At 35.6% G+C, this 19,334-nt stretch overlaps 1 protein-coding gene across 1 annotated transcript; it reads left to right on the top strand.

Moving 5' to 3' along the window:
- Positions 1 to 739: 739 nt before the first annotated feature.
- LOC138315512 (potassium voltage-gated channel protein Shaw-like) lies at positions 740 to 18,253 on the top strand. The gene is made up of 2 exons (XM_069256585.1): positions 740 to 2,782; positions 15,951 to 18,253. Exons 1-2 carry the CDS (start codon positions 2,264 to 2,266, stop codon positions 17,055 to 17,057), a joined length of 1,626 nt encoding a protein of 541 aa, XP_069112686.1. The 5' UTR covers positions 740 to 2,263; the 3' UTR covers positions 17,058 to 18,253.
- Positions 18,254 to 19,334: the final 1,081 nt, after the last annotated feature.

Here is a 19,334-nt window from a genome sequence, read left to right as displayed (position 1 = left end):
ACGGAACATTGGTAATGAAAATACTGCTCCTGTGTAGAAAAACCATGTCATCAAAAATTATGTTTTTAAAGTTTCGTGTAAGAAAAATCGCAGTAAATGATACATAAAAGATGTCAGTGTCTTTCAGAGCCGACATTCCATTTGCCATATTTTAGCACTTCCTTGGATGTATTTGACTTTCGCTTACCCACGCTTTCCGTCAGCATGACTGACGAATTCTAGAAGAACGAAATTGTTTTATGTTTTTTGTATTTTTAAGCGTCTTTAACGCTAATACACCGTTTGGACATAAAGATGAAACTTTCGTTTTTTCCAATTATTGGCACAGTTCAGAGTATGAATATGCTAGGAGATACAATATAACTAGTTGAATAAAGCTTAGTTCCTAGCAATGCTGACTGGTAATAAAGCGATACAAGCGTTTTATAGTTTACATCCTCAGTGGGATTTATGTCTGATAATGATAATTAAAATATGGAAGACTGTTCATATAATTCATTTCATCATCTCTATATCCATTTCTACCTACTACCCTTTGATTTTGTCACTCAGATTTCGTATTTCACTACCTGATCGTACATAAAATGCCGTTTATGGAATATACACATGCGATCCATTGGGGTTGTCTTTCCCCTCCATAACGTGCTTTAATATCTTTTATCGATCATTAAATAGGATGATAATGATTATTCATCTCATCTTTCTTATATTTTCAGAACTGTATAGCGGGTCACGTGATCATTCGAGAGTAGAAGACTAATGACAGGGTAGGCTACCATACGACTCTCTGTTTTCGTCGTCATAGTGATGGATAGAGGAGTCTACAGAGTTGACGTGCTGTAGCATAGATGTTTTAAACTGATGTCAAAACAGTTGAACTGTTCTGGGGATCATAACAACAACACAAAATACTACCATGTGGAGAATCGTATACAGCTGTGTCAAATTCAATAGGGATATGCAATAGACATGCGACCGACGTTGGGAGTGCTGTACGGGAAAGGCTGGCGTGCATGTTTCACCATCTATCAGGCATGGTGGCTGCCTGTCAAGCATTGACAGAAATATTAGCAAGGGTTATACACTTCAATAGATGTACGAATCGACATCCATATCTCTGAATCTTAATGGAAATGACATGTTCTCTTTGTTTAACTAATAAAACCATGTCGACATGGTTCGGAAAGATAACTGTTGTACAGAAAAAAAGAAAACGAAGTCATTTTACCAATTTGTGCCTGTGAAATATAATTACGTCGCTGTCGAACTTAATTTAAACTTGGGACATATATAATTGCACTTCTTCATCAGATCCTTCTGGCATGAACGGGCTGATTTAGATTTTGACAGAACATGCATCAAGTAGTTTGAATCGTTAGTTTGTACTTGTGTCTCCACGAAATAAAATCAACGGCAGACTGTACATTAGATAATTTAAAAAAGATGTTTTGCAATTCATGTCAACGAGTTGGCGACATGACGTCTTGAAAACAAATTTTAGAATGTTTCGAATACTTTTGAGGATGGAAACAGATAGTCCTGTCGTTCTATTGTTGTAATTAACAATATGGCATTGTGAAACTTTTTACAGAAATGATACAAAGTAAAGATACCTACTAAAACGTCTCTGACAAGAAACGGTAAATAGTAATGCCCAATGTACAGGCTAGTTTACATGAGACCGACCTTGAGTTACCAGTTCTACATGACGTTCCGCTGACATGGTACTGTATAAACAATTAACAGCCAATCCTTCTGCGTGATATGTGTGCTTATACAAACGCGCTCAGCTTTGTATTGTATCGCTGATGTGTATCTGTATTTCAATTAATGAAACGTGAATTACCGACATCGTCATTAAAACAATGCCGAGGATGTCGTAAAATCGAATGGACGTCCTTCAGTGCTCCCTCACTCCGATCAACCTGGTGGGGTAGCTTCCTCGCTAGTCCCTGTGTTTGATTAGCCTTGACGGAATAGCCTTTGTCTCGTGCCAAGAGATGACCTTCCGGATTAGTCAGTAAAGGATGGCGATAAAATTGTTTTCTCGACATCAATAACTAACTTCGATTGTGTGCAAATAAGCTGTAGCATAACGATCCGACTGGATACGATCTGGAATCTATAGCTATCCACTGGACCTTTGCTACAGAGATACGGATACCTCCCGCAAGTAAACTTGTGGTGAGGAATAATTTTATTGTCTAAATAGATAATTCAACAAAAGAAAATACAGAGAGTTTGTCTCTCTTCTAGTACTCAAATGTCGGGTTGTAGCCTTGATCGAACTAACACCATGCACCAGCCCAACACATTCCTTAACATTAACGGCGACCCTGTAGTTATAAACATCAGTGGGACGATTTACCACCTAAAACGTGGAACATTCCGCAGACTTCCGCCATCTTGCTTGGAAAAGGCAATAAAGATAGAGAGCAGTGTTCATGAGGAATATTACATAGAAGGACATGCGCAATGTTTTAGCGCCATTTTGTGGTACTTTACGCATGGCGAACTACACATGCCAACTTCCGTCTGTCCAGCTGTCTTCAGTAGGGAACTTCAGTTCTGGAAGATTGATCCGAAAAGACTGTCGCGGTGTTGTAATATGAGGTTTATTTCGTTCTTCTCCGACCAGGCGTTACTGAAGTCCATGGAGGAGGTGGAAAACAAGAATGCCCTCATAGACAAAGGCATTCACTTAAGTAACACCAAATGGGAGAGATTCAGGAAAAAAGTCTGGGATATTCTGGACGATCCCACATCATCTACCACAGCTAAGGTAAGGAGTGATGTCTCATTTCTATGATATCGAATTTAAAAGCACGTGTAACATTACCTGTTGGAGGCAACAAATGTAGGTCAGTGGTTTTATTATTACTATTAGAGTTTTTATATCTACGTCTTATTCTGTAGTCGACAGATTTGGTTGTCCCACGCACAAACATCCTCGATATTCCTAAGCTTACTATTACTGTAAACATATCCACTCCTGGACTATGCCATAACGAAACTGAAGGATTCGTGAGCAACACCAGGTGAGCAGGTAATTTGGTCCTTTGATGTACATCCACAGAACCGAAAGAAGGTACACTCTGTGGCTTTGAAGTTTTGCGTCGCTCTCCGTAATCTGCCAGCCTGTGATTAATTCAGTTCGTAGCCCATGGAACATAGAGAATGAGAAAGAAAAACCACTAGAAATATGACACTGAGGAGTTCAATGTCATTACTCGATTTATGGCATTCACAAAAAAAAGTTCTGTGGAAAATTGTATATTTATGTAAAATATGGTAGTAGTTTGTTTTTCATCACAAGCAAGGAAATCATTTGATTGAAAGTAAATGATAAGCTTTCTCGAATGTTTAATAGTGCTTCAAGTAATCAGGAAAACCAAATCAAATTCAATAAGAATAAATATATATTTGATCACGAATATTTCACTGTAAATTTCCAATATATCATGATGAAGTTGATCATGTATGTAAAACCAATTCGTTATGGTTTATTTTTCGCGAATCGCCTTTGTAACGCGAATCGCCTTTGAACGTTCCATTAACTTGAATACATGTGATACTTTGCAACAATTTCCTAAGGTTTTCAATTTTGCGAGTTTGGCTTGAGTGAAACCCATTTGTTTATGGAATATATCGCAGAAAATCAGCAACATTCATGTTATTGTGTCAGCAACGGAACATGTTAAGATTTAATGTTTGAAAACTCTCCAAAATAACTATTGATGGTACACCTAAATTCGTCTAAATCTTATGTACGAACTTACTTAAACATGTATCATTCCTTTCCGTACACACCTTACTCTCAGTGCATTTTATGAAATGTTATCGTATTGGTGCATATAGCATCTAACGTTACTATTTCTTCGTGAACACACATAAGGAAATTACCAGAAAGTAGTCGATAATTTTGTACTTGGTATGTATATATTAAAGGCCCACTACCTTTCCGAAACGGCTTTTAATTTTTTGATTGGGAAAGTAAAACATGATCGATATTTTTGTATAGTCGCTAAAGTTATTAACTTACCGTTAATACTACACGTGTCATCACATTCTGAACAATTTGATTAAAATAAATAAAATGTTAATTTTCATAACGCGGGTCGTCTTATGTTTCCCGCCGTCGTCCTAAATACCGCGCGGTAGTTGACTATCACTGCGCCAGACGGCAAAACAGCGAAGTAACTCTCCACTGTTATCAAACATTACGCAATAAATCTTGCATATGTTTGGTGTTGTAACCTCATCTTCGGCCATTGGTATATATTTTCTGATGTTATTAATGTTTTTAAGAAAACTTTATGTTTTCCTCCGGAAAGGTAGTGGGCCTTTAAATGAAACAATTATTTCTTCCAAGAACCACAACTTACTTTGACATGCACGACCTTACATTAAACTAGTCTAGGTACATTTATTTATCCGCTGACTTGATTGGCAGATTCATTATAGTACATATAGGCGTCAATCCAGAATGAAAGCGAGGTTGACAGTCTGGTTTGGGGGTTAGCTTGCGTGTCACAAACTAATGCATGCATGAGCTTGAAGGAAAAGCTGTCAGATCGTAAATGCTGAGGTATTTTGTTAAGATATTTTTGGCAAGTGTGTTGTTTTAAAAGCAAAATATCGCTGAATATTTCATGAAGTGTCTTGACGGGATATACCTATAATTAAGTAAGAACTGATAACATCCATATACGTATGTTATGATTCACCATTTCTTTGACATGTCTTACATTAAGAGGATGAGATCTATCATTTATGAATAGATTCTTCCCTCATCCCTGACATTTAACAAATAATCCTTGAGATGTCCGTACTCTATTGCGCAAACAAGTCTATATCATTATCATCTCCTTTAAGTCGTTCCTGATTGATCGTCAGCTGATCGATTGTTATTATGGTTATGATCTTATGATAAGGAACACACATTTTATGTTGACAGGAATAAATATTGTATCCCAAATAAGCTAAAAAGCGATTATCATGATAATGTTAAGATTTTGTTTTCTTTTTTATTTTATTTCTCTAAATGAATTAATCATTATTCTACATTCAAGTCAAGTTTATCTCTAACGTAATTTATAGTGCAACTTCGGCAAAAAAGGTAATATGTCTGTTCAGGGTTACCCGACCGACCCTAATTTTTTCCCACTTTTCAACGAAAAAAATAAATAAAAGCCAGGATTTCGATCTCAGACTCCGGTTCCGGCCATTATTTTAGAGTGAGAGAAACTAAAAAAAATCCTCCCGACCTACCGACCCTATTGTTTTGCCAATGTAACCCTAAACAGACATCTTTTGACCTTACCAACCAAACAAATGCAATGTTACAAACGATAACACCAACGTTTAAACCAATGAAAATACTTCTTACAAAAATGTAGTTGATATTCTATTACTTTCCGTTTCCCATTCCTCTGTCCAATACAACAAATGCGCTGAGACCGTAGCTTGCAATTGCAATTTAAAAATGGGACTCCTTGTAAAATGCCAATATATGTTATGTCCTACGCATAAGAGGCGATGCCTAAGAAGCTGGAAATCATTTAAAATAGATTACAGGAGATGATGTGGAATACATGTAAAACAAACTGATGCGGGCGTGGATGTGTTACTAACAGGAAGAAATCGGGTAATTCAATATAAATCTGGGAAACAAACGACTGCGGGTTCTATAATCTGAGCGACTTCTTGTCTCGCGGATTATGCGGGGATCAAATTCTACCCGGTGATGTCGGGGAACTTTGTAATAAACTAGAACGGTGCGGTTTGTATGGGAACATCATGGGTTTGATTAAGTAATATTCTACAGCATATGTTAATACAAAATTACAGCTATACACAGGGGATAGCTGATTTGATCAAAGACATTTTGGCAGGCTTTCCTAGAATGATGGAGTGGCTAGACAAAAAGTACACGGATGTGTTTTCTCGATAGACTGCTAGCGGCCATAGCATGACCGGCGGTCAGAGGTTGTCTACTGGCCGTAATCTACAGCCTGTTAAATAAGTATATAAAATGAAATAAATATATTGTACTGTAAGTCACCAATCCAACTATACATTATACATATATATTACTGTATAACTGTGTTTACAGTTATAAAAAACATTCATAACCCTGGTGTGTATAACTATATGAAGCCTCAATTACCCTTGTATGTATAACTATATGAATCCTCTATAACCCTTATTTGTATAACTATATAAAACCTCTATAACCCTTATGTGTTTAAGCAATAAACTGTTAACCAGAATTGACATACAGTTGATATGAAGCTCATCCGGAAGGAAGATAAATAGAATGGGCATAATATTTATCTTTTCGGACTTTCAACTGTATGTCCAATCTGGTAACAGTTTATTACTTATATTTCAATTACGACCATTAAAATTCAAAACGATACAGGTATATCCTTAGAATTCCCCGCTTTCGCTAGTGTGGACGTCACCAAGTTTAATAAACGGATCAGCAAAAGAATCAGTTTCTGAATATAGTGCAACACAAAACGGTTCGAAACAAGCGAACAAGTTAAAATTATGCGATGATATTTTTTTATACATTCCATTTTGTCAACATGATAATACTATTAGATTTCATACACCGCACAACTTTTAAACCCCATTTAAAATTAGTTGACCGTTATGTGTAGGCGTAAGCATACGTTGTATACATTGTCAGTGACGCGGCGGAAACGTGAAATATTCATACGTTTGACCAGATTGGAGTTCATAGCCTGGTATTGCCGATCTGGTTTTAACATAGATCAAACTAGAAACTTAAAGTAGAATAGAAATATAACTATATAAAGCCTTCATAACCTGTGTGTTTATAACTATATAAAGCCTTCATAACCCTGGTGTATATAGCTATTTAAAGCCTCCATAACCCTGGTGTATATAGCTATATAAAGTCTCCATAACCCTGGTGTGTATAACTATATAAAGTCTCCATAACCCTGGTGTGTATAACTATATGAAATCTCCATTACCCTTGTGTGTATAACTATATGAAATCTCCATTACCCTTGTGTGTATAAGTATATGAAGCCTCAATTACCCTTGTGTTTATAATTATATAAAGCTTTCATAACCCTGGTGTATATAACTATATGAAGCCTCAATTACCCTTGTGTGTATAACTATATGAAGTCTCCATAACCCTTGTGTTTATAATTATATAAAGCTTTCATAACCCTGGTGTATATAACTATATGAAGCCTCAATTACCCTTGTGTGTATAACTATATGAAGTCTCCATAACCCTTGTGTTTATAATTATATAAAGCCTTCATTACCCTGGTGTATATAACTATATGAAGCCTCAATTACCCTTGTGTGTATAACTATATGAAGTCTCCATAACCCTGGTGTGTATAACTATATAAAGTCTCCATAACCCTGGTGTGTATAACTATTTGAAGTCTCCATAACCCTGGTGTGTATAACTATATGAAGTCTCCATAACCCTGGTGTGTATAACTATATGAAGTCTCCATTACCCTTGTGTTTATAACTATATAAAGTCTCCATTACCATTATGTGTAAACTTATAAGAAGTCTCCATAACCCTTGTGTGTATAACTATATATTTACATTTGCTTGTCACTTCTACTATATAAACTAACCAAGGCAAAGTGAAGTATTTGACGGTATAACTGACACCCAAAACGTGACCATTACGACGTCACTAACGTTGACGTGGTGACGTCAACTGATCACCGTCAAAATGGCTGTTCCGTCTCATCGATGAAATCGTCGTTGATAAACGGTTTTCCTGGTCTAGCTTAAACAATGTTAATGCAGAGACCCAAAATGAGTTGAAAATGTAAATATATGCATTAAACTATCTTCTTATAGCATCTATGCTCTACATAAATGCCAGAGCTTTGCAGACAATCATCTCATAATGCGCTAGCGCGCATTATGAAGATTTTCTGCAAAGCTCTGGCATCTATGAAACTATAGATGCCATAGAAAAATAGTAAAATGCTTAAATAAAGCGGTTTAAGCCTCCATAACCCTTTGTGTGCATAACTATATGAAGCCTCCATAACCGCTATGTGTATAGCTATATGAAGCCAGGTTCTCCTTTCATTGTCCGCGTTGAGCTGGAATATCCAGAGACACAGGAAGTCAAAGAGGATTATGGGAGGATGTCAGACAGCTGCTTGTCGGATTCAATATCGATTTCGATACGAAATATACATCTTCTCAGAACAGTAATCAGACCATATGTAGTATCTCAGCTGACAGTGATACGGACCTTCTGTTTGTCGTGCCGGAACAATAGCTACAAATAAATGCTTACTTTGATCATACTGCAAACTTGTGTATAAAGATGTTGCTTTTTAATCATGAACTTAAACACTACAAATGAAAACATATGTTCTTAGGATTTCGATAATGCAGCAGCATCGCAATTATAAATGGTAATATATGCTGTAATTCTTAACCAAACGACAGTACAGCAACATGAATCTACGAGATCATGCGTGATGAACACCATGTGCGCTTTATTACATTGCCTATTACTAGCTTTAAATTGCTGTTTTCACGTCTCGTTTTGAATTATAATGTAGTTGAATCGCGAATGATATTGTTTAGCTGTTTAAACTTTTTCTCGAGGCATTCGACGAAGCATTTCATCCAGTATTAATGCGGCTCCTTACGTACACTGTTACCGCTGATATAGCTATTAGAGTAATGAATTCGATGGAAACATTAAGTTCGCTAGAATTGCTCAACATTGGTCATGCTGAGCAGAAATATTATAAGAAGAACCCGTTCAGTACAGAGTAATAATATCTTGCTTTAGGAGTAAAATCTCCCCACATATATTAGGACAGTCTTGCTTTAGGAGTAAAATCTCCCCACATATATTAGGACAGTCTGTGTTGGTTCCTATGTTATTTCTGTCGTCTGTATATTTTAACGGCAGCATTTTTTTAAATCGTCACAAAGCTGAATTCATTCAATGTTCTACCAATGGCAGTTTGTTGTGTGTTTCCGATGGGAATCCATGTAATGTTTTACGATCTGGTTTAGAATATTTCTTTTTAACTACATCCAATGTGACACCAGGAAGCCACAACCACTCTATGTATTACTGGAGATCCATCTGTCTGGGTGTCCAATTATTAGATTGAATTAAACGTCCACTTCCTAATGTTCTAGTAATATTGACGAAGTTTTGGAAATATGATTACATACCGGTTCTGTAGGCTATCAATTAGTGTACGACCGTGATACAATACACAATGACATATTACTATTAAATCTTATCAGCAATTTAACTAATTCAATATTTTCAACGTAGAAAAAATGTATCGAAGGAGGAAGTTGTCGGAAATTACCATTAAACTATAGTGAGTTTTCAAACGAAATGAAACCACGCCTGTTAGAATTTATTTAAATATCAAAAATGTACCCTGATTTCACGAAATATTTTTTCAAGTCTTTTGAACGACGTCTTTAAAATTAAACGATGATATAATGTACAAAGCTAAAAGAAAACGACTGGTCTGTGACAAAATGGTGATTGCAATTTATCTAGATATCCATTGCTTATTCCATACTTGAGAAAGGCACTTCAAAATAACAAAAAACTCCGTTTGTAGTATGATGTCACCAATTTTCATCGTATGGTTTCTTCAAGTATACATAATTGCCAATAAATAGCCATTTCCCCCAATCTGCATGTATGATAAGTCACTGATCTCTCCTTGGGGTACTTCAGTGGCTGTATTGTCTATCGACACACGCCATACTTTTGCTTCTTTGGTTTGTATTTGTGACGTCAATAGGTTGAATACACTTCCCACGAACGCTGGTCCTCCGGGAAGGTTTAAATCGCATATTGTGGTGTGTTCGGTTCTTACTGTACTTGACAGGCGACTCTGTCTTTTGTTATGTCAACGCTAGCCCGTTATGGTCCGCTCTGTATGCTATTTTTTTATGATTAAAGGCCCACTACCTTTCCGAAACGGCTTTTAATTTTTAAAATGGGAATGTAAAACAAGATCGATAATTTTGTAGAGTCTTAAAAATTATTAACTTACCGTTAATACTACATTTATCATTACCTTCTGAACGATTTGATTAAAATAAATAAAATGTTTATTTTCATAACGCGGGTCGTATTATGTTTCCCGCCGTCGTCCTAAATACCGCGCGGTAGTTGACTATCACTGCGCCAGACGGCAAAACAGCGAATTGACTCTCCACTGTTTTCATATATTACGCAGGAAATCTTGCATATAATTGGTGTCGTAACCTTAATTTAGGTCATCGGTATGTATTTTCTGATGTTATTAATGCTTTTTAAGAAACCTTTATATTTTGCTCCGGAAAGGTAGTGGGCCTTTAACAAAGGAACCATCGGTAATATGTTACTGACGTGGTAATGACGTGTTACTATGGTATTGGTTCCATCTTTGTGAGTATACAGCAAAATTTACTTTATCAGTTCATCATTATTAATATAACTATGTAATCCAAACACGTATCTGTGATACGTATATATTAAATAGGTTTTATTTATAATTTGATAAAATCAGACATTAACTTTCATTACGGTTTCCGAACGAAGATGAAATGAGCACAATGGTCAAAGTAACCTTATATAAGGTCGACAATATCATTTTGTTAATTTTGCTATTTCCGTTATCCATAATGACTATTGCAAAGCTCTGGGTTCATGATATAGATATTTACCTGACAAAAGCATCTTACTTTTGCTATGAGTGTTAAGCTATAAATCTGAAAAAAATGTATTTAATTATGATAACACCAATTTCGTTTTTCTAACAGGACTAGAATATATAAGTATGATATTTGTATGCCGATGAAATAATAAAGTTGCATTTTAGTTTCAATATGATATGTCAAAAAGTATTTTACTAACATACCATTTATTTGGTACACATTATCTGTGCCGGGTTTACTTTTTTAAATGCTTGCCAAGTGTCTTTCCACCATATCAAATGGCCACGTAAGTTTCATCATATGATATTTCATGACATAATTTCTCGTGTAAATAAGTATTTTAACAGCTTAATTGGTGGCTACATTGTCCAATCACTTGCAATAAAAGTCGTCACAAATGGTTTTCAATGTTTCTACGTACACAATATATTTGATTATAAAATATCATATAAGAATGGCGCCAAAACTGCTGTTTTTTTCGAATAATAAAACAAAAAATTTAAAACAAAAATACATTAGCACATTTGACTCGTGCACCAAACTCGTAAAATTTGCTTGAAACTTTCTGGTCTTTTGAATTTCATTTACAGATAACATTTCGTCAAAAAAATGAAAATACGGTAATGGTATTAAAAAAAATGCAGAACTATTGTATAAATGCACGCATGTTAAACATTCATTTCAAATTCTTTTTAAATCAAATGTATCTCTAAAGCAAAATAAAATGAAGGTAATCAAATTGTTCGCATTTACAAGACTTGTACTGCTTTTAAAGACCACAGAAGACAGATAAAATATTTTTTATGTGATATTGAGGTCGCGATGGTTTAGGGTAAAAATTTTACCTCATATATACGGGAAAAATGTCATGTCTCAGGTTTACCTCTGGTTGTAGAACAGCGGCCATTCATAGCACAATCTACATAACTCAAACACTTTAGATGGCTCCACCAATCCCCTATTGTTCACAAGAGTCTGATGGAATCCGATTTTATCTAATAAGATCTTGTTCGTAAAGGAAGCTGGTATAATTAGAACTATAGTAAAGCTGAAACAATTTCGTTCTATCCCAAATCCGTTACAGCAAACTCGTTACGACTCTACTCTCTCACACTGGAGAAACATCGACCCGGAATGTTATTTTAAAGGAACAAGGGGAGATAAATGACCCATTTTAGTAAAACAAAAAATGACCAATTTAAATGTAAATAAGCCTAGCACTAAAATAGTTGAATATATATCTAAAATAGGCTTTACTTCTAATATGAAACCTTAAAGTGAACAGTCGGGCAAGGATGGCTAAAGTCGGTAAAAATGGTGTGAATGTATCCAGTATAATTTCTTATGAAATGGAAAAATAAAATCTCTCCCCAAAATCTGTCTGCGTACGAAGAAATTAATTTAAAGTATAGGAATCCTAAAACGTCCTCCCGGCTGACTATGTCCGTGGTTACATTTACACGCAGCCTCGCTTTCAATGCTTTCAACTTTCCTTTACTTTAATGGTCAGAACTGGGAAACGTAAGCAGAACTTGGCCGTCGTATTAATATGTGAGAACTTTTGGAAGGCCAATGAACGCATTTAGACTGGTTTTCTTTCACGACTATTCACTTTAACCATGCTTCCTGTTCAATACACACTTTCTGTCCATATAAATCAACATACAAAACAAAATCGATGGCATTTTTCTCTCTGTTTCGTAATTTTGGTTTAGCATCCAATAAGAAATTGTGAATTTTTACTCAATAGCAATGTCACCTGTTGTAGGCTTGTTTGATAAATAAGTTCTGGTGATACATATGATAAGTTTAAATTGTAAATGGCAATTTTGTTAATATCTTAATGCTTATGACAAAATTCCTTCTGGGCATCTAGTGGCATTGGGCAGTTTTTCGGGCTTATAACAAAGGACATTTCATAAAAGGGTTGTTGAGTACAACCACTAGGGTACTTGTTTTGTGATTTTTAACAGCAACTGCTGTCTTCATTAGACGTACTATCAGACTATAGATAATGCATTTACGCCAAACGGAGGCTACTGCAACTGTTATCTAAAAAGGAGAGCCGGGCTATTTGCTGTCGAGTAAGCTGGTTGTGTGTTCTATACAGGAGTTAATATGATTTGTATAGGAATCTAGGCAAGATATATAAGGGTACATCTGGTCAAATCGATTATATTTTATAACACTTTTGACATGCTTTAGAAAATTTAATATGGCAGCTACCTTTCCGTGGATTTGTGAAATTCCTTTCTCGTTCAGATATGAGAGATATCGATTTGGTATGTCAGTCTGTTTATCCGTTCGTTCATAGCATTTCGTTTTCTTGCTATTGCTGTAAGAAATGATCTAATGGTTCGACCATGTTCGTTATTCATAAAATTATAGCTTCCTTAATTGATAAGAAACGTTTGTTTTCTGTAGTTAGAATACCGTTCAATAACTAAGAAAAGCTTCATGGATATCATTTGACAGACGTATGACCGTAACATATGTCCTTTGTTGTCAATGTTTATTAACCCATGTAAATATGATACACATGTATGTAAAATATCGTCGTAACTTCAGAAGTCCTAACCAACAACGATATATCCTGTATGTACGGGTATTACTCGTTTATAAAAACAAATGAATCCTAAAACTAATATCAGTTATCAGCATCAGTGGTTCGTAATCGAATCTAGCATAAAACAGTACATTGTTTGGACATAAAATAGGATGAGCACTTCCACGTTTTATTTCTTAGAAGCAACAAACTCAAATGACGACACTGCACTTTCTAAAGCTGCTTAGATAGAATCGATACAAAAGAGAACAATATGTTTAGACGTTGTACTGTTGTATGAGCTAACAGTGCAGTTCCATTATCTCCCGTGCACCGAACCTTGTAATGAATAAGCAGTCGAAACAACTTCTATTGAAGCTTTATTTACCATCTATTGTTCTTTTGGTGATAAGTCCGATCTATCATCCATTGTTGACACTAATAAATGGTTAAATCGGCTTTTTTATTTGATTAGTGCTCAGGTGTTATTACTTCAGTACAAATATATTAGATAAATGTAAATTAGAGGGTGACAGTGCCTAGTGTCACCCCGAGGATATCACTGTCACCCGAGGCGATATTCCAAGGGGTGACACTAGGCACTATGACCCTCTAATGCAAGTAGTATTTATTTTATGATACCAAAAAGTCTAGAAACAAAACTAGTTTTCAAGTATGTGCATTTTACTTATTTTAGCAAAAGTAAAAAACTCTCCGTCGGCAGTAAAATAACATATCAGCTTCCATACTGTACTCGGTAGAGCTTATTACCGTTACATTGTATAAAAGAATACTCTCAATAAGACTTCAGTGAAATATTCTTGTTGTATTATCCCCTGCTTTGTTAAAATCTTAAAGTTTTTGTAAATCTCAAAGAATATAGCGCTTGGAAGGTAAGCGAAAAAATGTAAACGTAAAGCTCCGTACTTAATTTGAAAGAAAAATGTTGATAAACAAATAGCTTAAAATAAATTTTAAAGCGTCACTTCATAAAAAACAAAACGTGCATCTTTTTCGGGCGGTTAATATTTTGCACTATCAAAAATACACTCGTTGCTAGGGGGGTTGGTACGTATGTGTCTATTGTCTTCAATAATAACTGACGAGTGATAATGTGAAATGCCAAATATCTCTTGACCAATCACAATGCAGGATGCGCACTTGAGGTATTATAATTTTAAATGTCAATACACGTGCAGTGAACTACTCTTGTATGCTTAAGCGACCAGTTGTGCATATGTACACCATACTCATATACAATGTTGGTAGGCATTTTACATTATACTTCTGCTTCTATGTGAGGATTGTGAGTTCAGTGTTTAACGACCATGGCAAAGTAAACATCAAAACAGTTTAAAATCCAACATGATTTTATATCAATTTGTCTGAAGATTTTTTTAAAAATAGAATAATGACATAGTTAACCTTTTAATTAGTTATTAGTAGTACTTGTGTAGCTGCAATTACAACAACAGAAACAACTTGTCATTGGTCCTTGGCGTTGAATTCGTTGGTATAATCAATGACAGGGTTTTGAAATCGATAATATAAAGCTTAGAATGTCCACTGATTTTCTTATGATATTGATAATATAAAGCTTAGAATGTCCACTGATTTTCTTATGATACTTGATAGCTCCTATTAAACACTAACTTGTTATTTTTTCCTTCGTTAGCCCACCTTTGCTTCTTCCTAACATTATATCAGCTACACATATACATTACGTAACGAGCCATTATACTCCGGCAATCGCGTTCAGAGAGAATCTCTTTTGCAATGCCAGCAACATACAGCCGTTATAAATGTAGGCATTATTTTCTGCCTGACTTATTCAGAGAGAGTCTGCCTGACAAATTGTTCTTAACCGCCGCCTTATAGCTCTAGCACACGCCATTGTATGTAGCCTTCTGTCCGGCAAATTGTCCGTGCGAAGGAAGAATAGATCATCGATGTATATCTCCGCTATAGCGTCTTCTGCTGTCAGTTGATAATGTAACGGATGGGTGCCTCGCGTGTATGTCCTTATCCGAAAGAGATACTAAGGCCATTACATGATGCAACGACTGTAAGAGAGAGTAAAGTTTTAGGGATCTTTATCGCTTCTATGGAGCCATTTTTAACCCCATCAAAAAAAAAATAAAAACCGAAACCGTTCATGGTTGATTGAGCCAAGTGTAATGGCGAAAATGTCTATCGTACATCATTCAATTAAATAAACTTTTCTTTGATAAAAAAATATGCAAACGCCGAATCATTTGTTGTAATGTTGAAATACTTTAATTACAGCCTAACACTACGACTTCAATTATCACTTGTGTATCCACATGTCTACATTGGACTGCTCAATAAGGTATATGTGGCTACCCAATCAACAACCGTTACCTGTTCAATAAGGCCAAACGTATTGGAAATGCTATTTATGACCTTTTATCTAGTCTCAGTTTAGGTCTAAGATTATTCTGAAATGTACCAAAATAGAAAAAATCGCTGGTATCTATTATGTCTGGACTTTGTAACATCCAGCTGATAGACTAGAGTCACATCACACGGTATTAAACCGTGCTTTAATCTTTGACAATACATGTACGTATGCATTGACTTTCATGGTACTCAACAAAGGTTTAATTACCAATATACAGTTCGTGTTTACAGAACTATGATTCAGTTCATTTTTCTGTTGTAGGCTTACGTTGGAATCTCTGCCTGCTTCATCGTCATTTCCATATTTGTCCTGTGTGCTAGTACACATCCCGCCTTTCAGAGGGAGCTGGAAATCTCGGAATGGAAAGAATACTACAAAAGCGAACCTGGGAAATTTGACGAAATGTTTGAAAACAAGAAAGCATCTATTGCTAAGCCGACACTTCCACCGGAAAAATCCTCAGGAACCTCCGACATTCAAAGAACTAGAGTTCGGGGGGATAAAACAGGAAATGGTGGAGCTCAATCACGTGATATTTCAGGAAGTGCGCAAACTCCAACTCGGGAGAAGCGCGACGGTAATGATGCTAACCAAATTAATAATGAAACTTTGTCGAGTAATCAAATTTCAAGTTTCAACAGAACCCTACCAACGAATTTACACTCTCGATACCACTTCCTCGACATCGTCGACTATGTTATGGTGACCTACTTTTCCATCGAGTTTGCGATCCGATTTATCTTCTGTCCCGTAAAAAGAAGATTTTTTAAATCTATTTTAAATATTGTGGATATTGTCGCTCTGTCGTCCGAATGTCTCATCATGATATTTGAAACCATTTTTCCGAAGGAAAGATTCACAAGCTTTTCTCTACTTGATATAATTGAGTGTATACAAATTGCACGAGTTTTCCGATTATTTCGTCTCATTAAAAATTTCATTGGTTTCCGAGTTCTTGTGTATTCCGTAAAGGCAAGTTTCGCCAACATGATGTTAATGGTATTTTTACTTATGGTGGCTGCTTTAATATTTTCAACATCCGTGTTTTACCTCGACCGTGAACAGTTTCCATCAATACCAGATGCCATTTGGTGGGCGATTATCACCATGACAACAGTTGGCTACGGAGACATGCATCCAGGGAACATGGCGGGTAAAATAATCGGCTGCCTCTGCGCAGTTTCTGGTGTGTTTGTTTTAGCCGTTCTCATCCCTGTCCTCGTCACAAACTTTCTACTATTTATAGGCTTTGCCCGCATTCCAAAAAGAGATAAAGATGGCCTTGCCTCAATGGTGAGGAAAGAATACGAAATACGAGAATTTCATAACACCAAGGCAAAGGTCAGAGTTCAACTATCCTGTCCATAGCGAAACCCATTGGCGCCTTTTTGTGTTTCAGGAATATGCAAATAAAAAAATAAAAACAAAACAATTCTACACGTGGTGACATCTTTAATGGCCTAAAATTGTTCGTCTTGTAGTTACTTTGATGTTCAGCCTTTTGCGATGTACTTCGCGTTCGACGTAACCTTAGGTTATGAAATCCGTGTGTTGTTTGTGATATATGATATGTCTGATGTAGAAGATATGTATACATCGATGCATGTGGACATTACCTCATATCTAAAGAAGGTCAAGGTCGATTATAGCTGAGATTAACACAAGTGCTATGTATGCTATGCGGACAACTGTTTTAGCGTATTAGAAAGGTTGTTAAGATACGACAGGAAATGACGTAAGTGCCTAGATACGTTGGGTGGTAACGTGACCTTGACCTCATTACTTCCACATGTATGTGTCGAGGGGCGATAAATGGTGATTCATATGAAGGTTTCATCTGTGTTTTAACATTATTTTATCTATTACCTTTTATCTGGTATGCAATTTCGATTTTTAACAATTTAGATGTTGTCTTTTTACACTTTTAATGTATATACTAAGATTATTTGGGTACGAGTCCAGGTAGTTCTGTTTCTGGAATGGTTCTATTACGAAAATGCAAAGAAAAAAAACCTACAAAATCAATTGATTCATTCGAACACGATCGATATAACTAGACACTATCTAGATTTCTGATATAACACTTATGAAGAGAAGATTACAAAAAATGTTTAATATTCGCCATGAGGACCAAAATGTCAACGATAACGCTCAAGTTTTTTTTTCATACGGACACTTTACACTGTGCGTGTAAAGAAACTTGACATGTGCGTTATAGCACATTAAGTGGTCGACTGTTACATTGTAAATACATTTTAGCAACTTTGTCCAAGATGAACAATCTGCTTGTATTGTGTTTTATCTTGTATTGAAGACGGGAATTTACGTCATAATGGTTAGATAAAGATAAGGATATTTCCCACAAGTTAATGATGTAACAATTATTTACAGGGTTAGTAAATCCACATTGTTACGAGGTAGACTAGCAATATATACACAAATTTAGGTTAATCAATACCCATATCCACCCATAACTCGGACGATGACTAGATATATATACAATGGCAGATTTCCATAGGCAGAGTTTGATGACGTTTTGTAATATCAAGTGCAGTTCTCTTAAAAGTGCTCATTGACCTATATATGCAATTATCTTTTTTCTGTATATAACTGTAATATTAATAAATCATCTCCACAAAACTTTCTTTTGTTTTTATTTCTTCAACAATGGAATGTAAATATAAAAATCAAGCTCCATTCATAAACCTTTCGAATATTTGTAATCCAAATTTTAAAAGAACACCTCAACGCAGCGCAGTCATGCCAAACATATCCACGAATTTCTGATGTTTCGAGAGTCTAAAAGAGCTTAATCGGCATGCACTTAAAATGCTAGATTTACCAGCAGTCAGTATCACAAAGGGAATTTTTGTAAGGTAAAATTTAACGCTCATTTGAACACATACTAGAGTTGATATAATTACCTCTGTTCAAACATATGTGCACAACATTATAACGTTACTCTCATAGACAAATCGATTCTCCAAGTAAAGATTTATCTATTCCTCCTCAGAACTGTAGATAACAATATGTGGCAAAATTGATATTTCAAGATTCTAAAAAAGATAACCGTTCGTCGGCCAACATACATAGTGAAACATACATCCTGACATCGTACATCGTCGGAATCCGACGAATGAGCCAATTTGTGGCCCGAAGTGAGATCATCCTTAGAAATTCAACGATGGGCAATATCATTAGGATCTCATTTCTCAACCTTTCATAAAACATCTCTTATCCTCTACAGCATTAATATCAAAGTATACAAGTCTACAACTCACTCTCATAGCATTAAGATCAAGTTATATAAGCCTACAACTCACTCCCATAACATTAAGATCGCATTATACAAGTCTACAACTCACTCCCATAACATTAAGATCGCATTATACAAGTCTACAACTCACTCTCATAGCATTAAGATCAATGTATACAAGTCTACAACTCACTCTCATAGCATTAAGATCAATGTATACAAGTCTACAACTCACTCTCATAGCATTAAGATCAAAGTATACAAGTCTACAACTCACTCCCATAGCATTAAGATCAATGTATACAAGTCTACAACTCACTCCCATAACATTAAGATCAAGTTATATAAGTCTACAACTCACTCCCATAGCATTAAGATCAAAGTATACA

This window comes from Argopecten irradians, chromosome 1, assembly GCF_041381155.1.
Source record: "Argopecten irradians isolate NY chromosome 1, Ai_NY, whole genome shotgun sequence".
NCBI lineage: Eukaryota > Metazoa > Mollusca > Bivalvia > Pectinida > Pectinidae > Argopecten > Argopecten irradians.
Note: the sequence above shows the minus strand (reverse complement) of the source record. Positions and strands in the feature narration are given on the sequence as shown.

What these genes read in the sequence shown, in the direction of transcription:
- LOC138315512 (XM_069256585.1), top strand. Translation starts at nt 2,264, where the DNA reads ATGTCGGGTTGTAGCCTTGATCGAACTAACACCATGCACCAGCCCAAC. An exon ending in CATCATCTACCACAGCTAAG is followed by an intron (nt 2,783 to 15,950) that starts GTAAGGAGTGAT and finishes TTTCTGTTGTAG; the next exon opens with GCTTACGTTGGAATCTCTGC.